Here is a 12,365-nt window from a genome sequence, read left to right as displayed (position 1 = left end):
ACTGTTCAACAAGAAATATAATCATCACCTTGCTTATGTAACTGTAACCCCTTGCTCATCATCCTTACAATAAAAAAGAACGTATCTCCCACAGATAAGGAGGAACAAATCAAAGGGAAAAATATTACCTAATCATCTGCACACAGAGATACATATGCGACACACACCATATGCACTCACCAAGGCACTGTCTGGTAATTTGCAGTATAGTAAGGATGGGGCTTTTTTTTCTTCATTGGTGATGAGTAAATCTGCCTTGTTGTTGTTGTTGTTATTATTCTATGTATTTTATTATAAAGGAGGTCACTACCAGAATTCTATTTTAGCTAAATAAAATACATAGTATAACCCATCATGAGATTAGTTTGTTCGATACTTTGTACATAAGTCTATATTCACAAACTTAAGGAACATTAAATCTTTTGTCAGACTGACCAGATAGATTACCCTATGACCTGATCATTTCTTTGACCTTGGCTCTTTGGGCAAATAAAAGTGCTGCTTTAGAGTAAAGAGTCTAGATTCTTCAGTATCCACTGAAGTATGCTAAAAATATAATCTCTCCAAATTCTGGACCCAAGCAGAAATTGCAGATCCTTCTAGCACCAACACCCTATGACTTTGAGTAATCAGGCTGAATGAACAAAAACAAAACCACTTCCCTACAAATGATTGATTTCTGAATTCAATTCCTTGGAGGAGTCTGCACAGAGCAAAAGTCACTCACACTTGAAGGAAAGATTGCTTAATGGTACACAACAGAATGTACATGCTGTTAACAGGCAAGGGTTAAAGGTTGAGATACCAGCTAGGAAAGAATATGAGAATAGGCAGGTACTTCATCCATGGGACCCAGAAGATTTTAGTCTAGCAAAATCACATCATTATAGCTGGGCTTTAAGCAAGTTTATCTTACAAAACCATTTGAAATTGACAAAAACAGGAAGTCTGGCAAAGAGCAGCTTACAAAGGGCAGAAAAGTCTGGTAGTGCTGTTGAATGTTTACATAGAACCTCCTATGACCAGTAAATGGGGCTGTGTACACTATCAGAGAAGCCCACTTCAATAAGGACTCAAAGATGTTCACCAGTTGGCTATTAATGCATATTCCCCAAGAAATATGGTCCAAATAAAGGAATAATATCTAATATATCTTATTGAAGTAAGACAATTATATGGTACAGAGCTATACCAAGATAGTAGCAGTGCTAATGGCATTATTTTCTGTATATTAAAAGTTTCTTAAAAACATAAGCAGATAGGCACTGGTGTGTCATGTCTGTAATCCTAGCTAGTTGGGATGTTGAGACCTGGAAGATCTCTGTTCAAAGCCAACCCTGGTAGAAATGACCTTGAGATTCTATTTCTGATTAACCAGTAAAATGCCAAACTGTGTGCCTCAAGTAGTAGAGCACCAGCCATGAACAAATGAGTTGAGCCTGAGCAAGAGAATGAGAGCAATCAGGCACTGAGTTCAGTCCCCATAAACGGGATGTGGGGAAATAAAACAAAACCAACCAACAAAAAACAGTAAGCAAGCTTGGCACTGGTGGCATACGCCTGTAATCCTAATTATTTACGGTCTGAAATCTGAACATTGTAGTTCAACTCCAGCCCAGGCAGAAAGTTCTTTCCAATTAACTAGTCATAAATTGGAACTGGAGTTGTGGCTCAAAGTGGAGGAGCACAAGCCTTGAGCAAAAGAGTTCAGGGACAACACCTGGACCCTGAGTTCAAGCCCCATGACCCACAAAATAAATAAATACATAAGTTAACAGTAGAATAAATGTCTATGTTTCTATTTCTAACTTCTTTTCAATAATATATGGGAAGCCTCAAAAAAGAAATCGCACCAGCACTATTTCAGGTGTCCAGTTAAATGAGAGCAACAAAAGGCGAAAAAATGCATCAGCAATTCTCACTATGTTGAGAATGAAATATACAACTTGTGGAGAGGGAGGATGGGAGGGGAAAATGAAGAAAGTGAGGGAAAGGGTGATACTGTTCAAAAAACAGTATATACATTATCTGACCTATATAACTGTGACCTCTGTATTTATCATCTTCTTTAAAACAACAATTTTCAAAAAGTCAGGAAAAAAAAGAGTACTCAGGGAACATAAGAAAGGGATTAACCAGAGGATACAACAAGGGTGGTCCAGAGAGGCCCTCACAGCTGCTTGAGTAGGGGTTTGAAGAATGATTCTGCGTGGACAGGGGATGTAGCAAAGCAGTCTTGTGCTTGCCTAGAATGTGGAAGCCCTTGGGTTCAATCCCAGCACTGCAAAGAAAGATTTTAAAAGAACGAGGAAGAGGAGGAGGAAGAGAAAGAGGAAGAATGAAATGGGAATGAGGAAGAGGAGGAGGAGAAGGAGGAGGTACAAGGGAGGAAGAATGACTTGCAGTATCCAGTCCAAGTCATAGAGAGGGCAGTGGTGCTATTTATAGGAAGTCAGGAGGGGAAGCGGTCTGTATTAGAAAATGAATTCCATGTTCAGTGCAAAGGACTTTGTGTTCTTTTTTTTTCTATTTGGCTTTCCATTAGCTAAAGTGAAAGCAGTGACAACACTGCCCTTGTATGACACACAGGACAATGACGATCCTTTGTTGTGCACAGTAAAAAGTAAATCATCAAGAAAGCACCCATGCATGACATCACACATTTCTTGAAAAGTCCCCTACAAGGTTGGCTCAGACAGCAGGTATTAAATATATCAAGATTCTCTACCAGGGGAGTCCCACAACAGAGGAAGAAGATGGGCAGCTAATGCTATGAGAGAGAGAACTTGGAGTAGGTGCTTTCAGTCTATGTTCCCCATTCTGATGACCCAGTATACACTTCCTCATTCCCCATCACCCCTCCCTGTAGCACAGAGTACCACAACTAAATGGAAATTTGGAGATCACTGCATTGCATCTATCCTTGTTACAGACATAGGAGTGGTAGAAAGACCCACAGCGGGAAGAGCACATAAGGAGTCAGGGACAGCCCTAGGCCTACACTGGGGTCCCCTAAGGCTTCTTCTCAGGATCTCAGAGCATCTCAAGACTCATGCTTTCTTTCTGTATATTCCAGAGCAAGGTGCCTTGGCCTGTAGCCCTGTGATAAACACACAGGCCAGGAACCTTGCCTGTGAATTGCTGGGCAAATAGGGGGAAGGACTGGAAGAAGGAGTACATTCTCACAGCATGTCTAAAGAGATTTCCAGCTTCAGGTGTGAGCCACTGGCATTCGAGCTTACTTGAAGAGAGCTATCTTCTCTCTTACCACAGGAAACACCATACCTTGATCAGAATGCTTCTTCTTCCCATGAGGGATTCTATGAATGCACAGAATATATCCATCCTTTGTCTCCACGAAATGCTCCTCACCAGGGTATCCCCAGTAACTTATTATTTGCACCTGGGAGGAGAAAAGGCAACACACATTCTATGGACAGAATCTGGTTCAATTTCCCACATGAGCAGGAGAAAACAGCACATAATAACATTCTCCATGTCGTATTTAGGAAATGAACTATTACTGACCTTTGTATGTCTCTTCAGTGTGGCCAACAACCCATCATAAAACTAAATCTTACATACTTACAGGAATATTCTAGTATCTTCTGTACCAAGTGTTATCTAATATTGTTATAGTATTTGGATTTGGACCTCAATTCTATACTGGCTACCAGACTAAAAGAAATTTCTTTCCTTTCTAACTATGCTAGCTAACACTTGTTTTCAAAGTTCTATCCTAGAAAAATAAAAAAATAAAAAAAATTCCATTTTAATCAACAGACTAAAAATAATTACACTAGACTGTCCAGGTGCAGTTGAAGACACACACACACACACATACACACACACACACACACACACACACACACACTCTAAAACTTAACCTTAAGAAATCATTACCAGACTATTAATTTTTCCAAGTCTCTAAGATGATTTTTCAGCTGATTCTTAGTATTTGCTTTAATAATCTGTATTTTTATATTTCACACCTAAATATATTCTCAAGCTTTGATTATTTACTTAAGAGAAATAACTTTGAAATGCTTTAATGATTAAGGTGCTATTTTTGCTTATTCCTTCTAATTTTTTTTTCAGATACTTTGACTTTTGCTAGGAAGCATGGTCCTAGACATTCTTTCATTTATTTATTTGGTTTTTTTTTTACTTTTACTCTAAAGGTGATGTACAGAGGGGTTACAAGACAAAAGGTAGAGGAATCAAAAACAGAGACAAAAAATAGCAAAAAAAAAACCCTCCTGTTTCCATTTCTTGGAGTTCATTTCAATAAATATCATTTTATATAATCATATGCACAAAGATATTGAGCATTTGTGATCATCTCCTACGAATATCCTCCTTTGGTCTTGCTGTGTGAATGTTTGAGAGTCCTGTTGAATTGTATTATCCAAGTATAATATTTTTGTCCTTTACTGTCCATTGTGTTTACCTGTAGATTTGTATGCACATTCTACAAATGAGGGAAACATACAACCTATGTTTTTTGAGTCTGGCTTACTTCACGTAATTTTTTTTCCTAAATCTTACCATCTCCATACAAAGAGTGCAATACCATTCTTTCTGAGAAAGTATAGAATTTCATTGTGCATGTATATTGATAGATACATAGACCACACTTTCTTGATCCATTCATCCACTAAGGGCAACTAAGATGATCTGAAACTTTAACAAAATGGCAGGGCACAAAATTAAACCATAAAAATCAGTAGCTTTTCTGTATACCAACAATGAGAAGATCACAACTGAAATCAGGAAAGAAATCCCATTTGTACTAGCCTCAAAAAATAAAATAGAGTACCTAGGACCTCTATTATGAAAACTTTAAAACTCTGAAAAAATAAATTAAAGCAGATTAAGGAACTGGAAAACCCTTCCATGCTCCTAGACAGAAAAATTAATATTGTGGAAATGGCAATACCGCCCAAAGCTATCTACAAATTCAATACAACACTCATCAAAATCCCAAAAACATTCTTCAATGCTATAGAGAAAGCAATCCAAAAATTCATATGGAATAATAAAAAAAGAACCTCAAATAGTAAAAACAATCCTTAGCAGGAAGAACAGTGTTGGAAGAATATCAATACTAAATTTCAAACTCTATTACAAAGCCACAGTAATAAAAACAAGAATAGGCCCGAGACCGGGCTGGGAAGGTAGCTCAGTGGTAGAGCGCTTGCCTTGCATGCATGAGGCCCTGGGTTCAATTCCTCAGCACCACATAAGCAAAAAAAAAAAAAGAAAAAAACCGGAAGTGGCACTGTGGCTCAAGTGGTAGAGCACTAGCCTTGAGCTGAAGAGCTGAGGGACAGAGCCCAGGCCCCATGACCGGACCCAAAACAAAACAAAAAAAAAGAATAGGCCCAAGAACCAATAGAATGAAGATCTGAAGTGAACCCACAGTCCTGTAGCTATCTAATATGTGATAAGGGAGCCAAAAACATAGAATGGAAGACAGCCTCTTCAACAAATGGTGGTAGCAGAATTGTCTAGACAGTCGTAATAACAATCTTTGTTGAGTGTATTTTAAAACCAAGGCTTAGTAATAATGCCCTGAAAGAGTTGTGACACCCATTCTCCCTGTTCTTTCAACAAATTCTATGAGACTCAAAAGTTAATTAATAAAAATTACTATCTTAAAAAGTGCATAGTTTTCAACAATCACATGGCGTTTATTCATTATACATGACACAGTCCAGAATCTAAGATTCAGAGAAAGTGAGAAACAATGAGCTCTTATAAAGAGATGACAGTTGTGGCTGCATGCAGTCATTTAACTGTTAATTAAGGGAACAACATTTGCCATTCTTGCATTTTAAAAGCACATGACAGAGAAACTTACCACAGTCATGTTTGCCTCAGGATTCACAGCTGACACCTTCCCTCTGCTCCCCTGGGAGTGCAGGATCCCAAGGACCAAACAGACCAAGAACTCCAAGAAGTACATTTTCATCTAAAGAAAGTAATCGATTATTATTTTTCCTGAATTTCACTACGCAAAAAATGTGCAAGCCACTTACTGATTTCACAAAGAATTTAGGGAGAGCAGAATTCTGTGAAGGCCAGAAATGAAATAAATGACTACAGTTACATCTCAATTTAAAAAAAGAGAGAGAGGCTGGGAAGGTGGCTCAGTGGTAGAGTGCTTGTCTTGCATGCATGAAGCCCTGGGTTTGATTCCTTAGCACCACATAAGCAAAAAAAGCCGGAAGTGGCGCTGTGGCTGAAGTGGTAGAGCACTAGCCTTGAGCTGAAGAGCTGAGGGAGCCCTACGACCGACCAAAAAAAAAAAGCAACATTCATTTACTAAAAACCTCCTGTCCAGTTAACATGTGAGCTTTGGAGCCCAGCACATCCACTTAACAACTCAACACAAACTTAAAGGGTTCCTAGAGAAATAACAGAGGGCAGGACTTATACTTAGACAGGGTGAGCAAAGGGAAGAGGCAAAAAGTGCCAGAGCTGGCTAATTTCTCACTTTTCCCCTTTCATGTGGAATTTAAACATTTTCATGTTCTTTCAGGCACTATGAGCCCTTAACTCCCACTAGCTACTCACTTCTGTTCTTGACCAAACCATATGTCAAGATTCAAGTTTGTCACTGAGTGGGGGGAGAGGGAAGTGAAAGAAAAAAGCCTGCAAGAGAAACAGGGGTAAAGAAGTCAATCATCCTCTCTTTTCTAGAACTCCCCAATTACTAGCTGAGGACATTCTAGTTTCTGACAGGTTTAGCTCAGAATTATAGTGTAGCAAAGACCCGAGGACACTGAAAATGAAGTGATACAACACTCCTCAGGACATGCAAATAGGGGAGAAATGCTGGGCCTACAGCCCAGGCTCCCTACATGTTAATATATATATATATATATATATATATGTACATATGTACATATATGTATATACATATGTATATATGTGTGTGTATATATATTCACTTAAAAAGATGTGTGTGCATATGCCAGTACAAAGACTTACACAGAAATGGTTACAGTAGGTTTGCATGTAATAGAACAAACTTTGTAAAATTCTAGTGTTCCAAATGAGTAATTAGATAAACAATTTATGGATAAACAAATTCATCAATAAAAAGCAATGAATGCACATGGACAGATCTTAAAATCATTATACTACATTAAAGAAGCCAGACCAGAGAGAGATAGAGACAGAGACAGAGACAGAGAGAAAGAGAGAGAGAGAGAGAGAGAGAGAGAGAGAGAGAGAAACTGATGCAGACACTGAACAGATAGAAAGAATCAACATTGTTTGATCTCATTCATACCAAGCTTTGGGAAGTACACCTAATCTATACTGACAGAAAATAGATTATTGCCAGGGGAAACAAGGGGTAGGAGGAAAGGCTTACCAAAGGATACACACAAGAAATATCTGGGGGATGACATACAGGTATACAATAATGTACAACTGTATACATATATCAAAAGTTCTACATTATGCCATCTATAGTATATTAATAATACCTCAACACTGCTGTTCAAAAAATAAGCAGGGCACTAGTGGCTCACACCTGTAATCCTAGCTACTCAGGAGGCTGAGATCTGAGGATTGTGGTTTGAAGCTAGCCAGGCAGGAAAGTCAGTGAGACTCTGACCTCCAATAAACTACTGAGAAAACGCAGAAGGTGGTGCTCTGGCTCAAGTGGTAGAGTGCTAACCTTGAGCACAGAGGCTCAGGGACAGTGCCAAGGCCCTGAATTCAAGTCCCAGGACCGGCCAAAAACAAAAAAAGAACACTATGCTTAAAGTAAGTATTCTACATGTGTTAAGAAGCTGATTCTCAAATTAAAAAGGCAATCAATTCCTATCTTCTGACACAATCCACACTAGAGTTATTTTTCCAGGCAATAATGAACTTCAAAAAGAAAGGAAGTCCCATTATCTGAGTCTGTATTGATCAAGCAAGTTTAGTTCTTTTAATTCTGAATACATCTTTATTGTTTATTTCTAGTGCTGGCAATCAAACCAAAGGCCTTGTGGATATTAGGTAAATGTTCTACCACTGCATTACATATTCACCCAAGAAAGGGGTGTACAGGTCTGGGTTAGTTTTTATCCCAACTTCAACATCCCCGAAGTCTTTATGACTAGTGAAAAAAAAATACACTGAAAAGGAAAAAAAAATATTTATTTCCACAGTTCATCCTACTGGAATGAATATGTCTTCCAGTTACTTTTCCTATCTCCACAACCCTTTGCTTCTCAACATACTCCACAAGTTGTTCTCCTAGAAGAGATTGTGTGAAAAATAAAAACACTAGAGCAGGACACAAGTGGATCATGTCTGTAGGCCTAGCTACGTAAGAGGCTAAGATAGGGGGAAGGTGGTTTAAAGCCAGTCTGGGTAGCAAAGTCCATAGGACACTTATCTCCAATTAACTACCTAAGATCTGGAAGTTGAGCTGTGGATCAAGAAGTAGAGTTCTAGCCTAGAGAAGAAAAAAAAGAAAGCTAAAGGACAAAAATCTCTACATTCTATGGGCTTTGACTATACAGTTAGAACTCATAAACTTTATAGACCACGACAATTTGCCCCATGAAGGTTAGAATGTATTTGTGACTTTAAGCATCCCTATCCCACGATACTGTGAAATTTGTGAAATTATGTGATCACTTTAATCACAATAAAAAAATTTTGAAAAAAAATCTCTACGTTGGGTTCGGAGTGCTCTTCTGGCTCTTAGTACCTTTATCTCGGTTCTTTGTAACAATCTCTTTTGACTCTGTGCCAATCTAATGAAGTACTGCTCCTTTCCCTTCACTTCAGGCCAGGAGAACTGAGGTGCAGACTGTGAACTCAGGTAGAGCCAAGTGCCATGCACGTATTAAAGATTCCGAAAACTGTGATGGAGCCGCCCAACAGACCAATGTGAGAAGACACCCAGCCTGTCCTGCAGCTTTCTAGTGGATAATCACACGGAAACCACGGGCCGGACCACAGACAGCGCTGCAGGCAGTAGACCCGTCCCTCCCCATCCAATGAATGTGTCAAGATACCCACTTTTCAGGAAAGGAAGGCGGAGAGGGTCTACCTGCCTCCACGAGGAGGTTAATTCGTAGAAGTAAAGTGCCAGCCTCTTGAATTTAACCAGGACCCACGTCCAAGATCTGCTCCTGACCACACACGATTCGCTAACAGATTAAGGGACAGAGGCCAGGCTGCCCCAAGGAGCTAAACGGAGGAGAGACACGAGGCAGGAGGGTTGACCATCTCCGCGCTGCGGGGCTCTGGGCAGCCGCACTGGCGCAGAAATCGGAGCGCGCAGGGGGCTCCGGAGCAGCGCCCAGCGCCGCAGCCGCTCAGTGCGGGGCGACGCCTGGCCCCACCGCCCTCCGGCCCCAGGAGCCCCGCAGCGCCTGGCACCGGCGTAGCAGGGAGCTGCGGGGACCCGGAACAGACTCCGGGCAGGGTGTGCGTGGCCGCCACCCGCCGGGGCGCGGAGACAGCTCCCAGTCCACCGCGCCCACCGCGCCCGCCGCGCCGCGCCGCGCCGCCTTCCCAGCGCCTCGGGCCGGACTCACCGCAGTCGCCCGCCCGGCCGCGGTCCCGGTCGCACAGCCCACAGCAGGCGCAGAGCGCCAGTCGCCGACTCGCAGGACTGGGGCGGCCCGGGAGGGAGGGCGGGCGTCGGCTCACCCAATCAGGGGGTTAGCATAGCCAACCAGCGCAGCCCGCCACCGGGAAGTGCTGCCGAGACTCCGCCCTGGCCCGGCCCCGCAGCTTCCGAGTGAACCCCCAGGAGAGCCCTGCCCCGGAGCCAGCGGAGCATGCGCGTGGGCGGCCCGGGCCTCCAGGGCCACCACCCACGTGCTGTGCGCCCCCAGCTCTCCCTTGGGGTCGAACCTGGCCCAAACCTCCTGCACCTCCCCTCAACCCCCACACCCGGAGACCCTGCAGGCCAGGTGCCCTTGGCAACTAGCAAAGAGCACAAATCAAAACAAATGACATGTCCCCTTGAAGGGCAGGAGTTCTGATGCAAAGCACCCAGTACGCATTGTGTTTACTAGCGCTAAAGATTTGTGAAGAGGAGAGCATGCATCATTCAACAGGCCCATATTGTTTACTACTTAGTGCATTTAACCAAACTTTCATTCGCCCATATTAAATACTTCACATTGTTGAAACTGGGATATAGTTACCAAAATACTTACTCTTTTGCTTATATCCTAATGGGAAGAGTATACAACTTTATAATGTTACAGAAAGCCATAAAACAGAGAAAGGAATAGAGAATAATAATTGTTTTCTACACATGCACACACATACAAACACACAGATTCGGAAATATACGGATAAATGTGTATATACACATCTATGTATATACACATATGAACATATACATATTCTGATATACATGGTTATATCCATATTAGAAAAACATGACTAATGAGGTGACATCTGAACACAGACAGAAAGTGATTGAGTGCCACATGGATTCTGGGGAAAAGCACTCTGGGATGATAACATCATCAGGTTCAAAGCCCTAGGACTGCTATATCTTCTGTAAGTTCTTGCAAGAGCTGAGGTCAATGCAGCTGTAATAAACGGTGCTTCGTGGAAAGGGGGAGCTTGAAGTACTGCAGGTAGTTGGCTGCATTGGGACTCAAGGCTCAAGATTCTCCCTTTTCTTCTGACCAAGGTAACAAGCCACTGAGAGGTTTTCAGTAAGAGGCAACATAATCTGGTTAACAGAAAGATCAATCTAGTTGCTGAGGTTAGCCATGGAAGGAGGAAAACAGACTACTGCAGTCCAAGCAGGAGTTCCTGGTGGCTTGGGCAAGCCTAGTTGTTAGCAGTCAGTATTGTTGTGGGAAAAGTGGTCATCTCTAGATATATTCTCAAAGATAAGCTAAGAGGATTGGCTGGGGGGGGGGGGGTTGGATAGAGGTAGAAGAAGAAAAACAATGTGAAGGATGACATCATTGCATTCAGGTAAGATGATGGTGCCATGAACTGAAACAGAGGAAGAACAAAGAAGAGCAGCTAGAGAGGGATTCAAGAGTATGTTCCAAGTGTTTTGGTTTTTGGCAACATTGTTAGACGATAGCAGCTATGGATGGCCACTGGAGAAAAAGAAGCCATTGAAGGAATACCAAGCAGAGGTCACACAGGCAATGCAATTGCTGGGAAGCCAAGAAGGGTTTGAGCAGGCACCACAGGGGTTGTTTACAACAATAGGAAGGCTGGGGCATTACTGAGAGAAAATGTTATCATAGGTAGAGCTTAAGCTGCAGACTCTGCCAAAACTACTCTTCAAAAGCATACTCTACCAAAACTACTCTTCAAAAGCAGACTCTACCAAAACTACTCTCCAAATATCCAAAACAGAAGAGTTACAAATGTGTTTGCCTTCCTTACCCTCTGCTTTCCCATCTTTCAATAGCTTCGTCCTGTAGGTCAAATGCAGCCTGAAGCTAGCTGATTGGGAGCCTAAGAGTTCAACTGCAAGAATTGGACATCTTGACCCTCTGAGACACTCAGTAGAGCCAAGTAAAGACAGGGAATGATCTGTAAGCAAATGAATAAATAAGTAAGTATATAAATAAATGCAGAGATAAAAAAAATCCACATGGAAATGTGTAGTAGGAACTAGGATATATAGATCTAGTATTGAAAGATTCAAAGTCAAGTTCTAGACTAAAGATAGCATTTGGGAATAAACAGTTGAGAGACAGAATGTAAACCCATTAAATTATAGCATCTGCCTAAACAGCAAAGGAATTGCATGTAGACTTGGAAAATGCAAAACCTGAGAAGACTGAGAACTGAGAGTACTGCTCCTGACAGCAAGTAAACAAGAAAATGGTAAGAAAGCAGAAATGATCTGCTGAGGTGAGTGTCAATTGTAGCTTCAGTGAAGCAACTCCTGAGAACTCAACATCACATGTAGCAACATTTCTGAGTGTCAGACATTGTGCTTAGTTCTTCCCATGGTGGGTCTCATTTGGTCCTCAGTAGGAGTTTTCTGTCCTCTGTTTACAGGTGAAGGCACTGAGATTGGCCAGGCTGAGAGTGGGGCTGGACCCTAAGGTCTAGGCAAGATGGGCTAAGGAATGGTTCCATGTGTTCATAGGCCAAAGATGCTCTTAAAAAGGCTCCCAATGCAAGTTTGTCTATCACAGTGTCTTACTTTCACAGATGCACCATGCAGATGTCTGTGTGTATTCATGGAGTTGGGGAGCCTTGTAACCCAGAGTAGAACAGGCCAAAGAGGAAAGGAGACCTAGATCCTCCATTGTCTCTCTGAGACCAGTTTCTTATCTGCCCTCAGTCTCTCTTGCCCCAGATCAATCTGCAGGTCATATTGAGCACTGTTGCTCTTTCCTATC

General features: G+C 41.8%; 1 protein-coding gene across 3 annotated transcripts in view; it reads right to left on the bottom strand.

Annotated features, from left to right (window-relative positions):
- LOC122115975 (lysosomal acid lipase/cholesteryl ester hydrolase-like) overlaps positions 1-12,365 on the bottom strand; it is a 37,890-nt gene that overhangs the window by 18,589 nt on the left and 6,936 nt on the right. Inside the window, exons 1-3 of one of the 3 annotated variants that reach the window (XM_042689596.1) lie at positions 9,558-9,655; positions 5,864-5,974; positions 3,286-3,403 (exon numbers count right to left, since the gene is read on the bottom strand). In XM_042689596.1, the coding sequence (XP_042545530.1) occupies positions 3,286-3,403; positions 5,864-5,974 (229 nt within the window). In that variant the 5' untranslated portion in view covers positions 9,558-9,655. Of the gene's footprint in view, positions 1-3,285; positions 3,404-5,863; positions 5,975-9,036; positions 9,058-9,557; positions 9,656-12,365 lie in introns of those variants that run through there. The other 2 variants (XM_042689597.1, XM_042689598.1) reach the window with 2 other exon arrangements.

This window comes from Dipodomys spectabilis, unplaced genomic scaffold (genome assembly GCF_019054845.1).
Source record: "Dipodomys spectabilis isolate Male_0828 unplaced genomic scaffold, ASM1905484v1 ptg000125l, whole genome shotgun sequence".
NCBI lineage: Eukaryota > Metazoa > Chordata > Mammalia > Rodentia > Heteromyidae > Dipodomys > Dipodomys spectabilis.
This window is presented reverse-complemented; position numbering and strand designations above follow the sequence as displayed.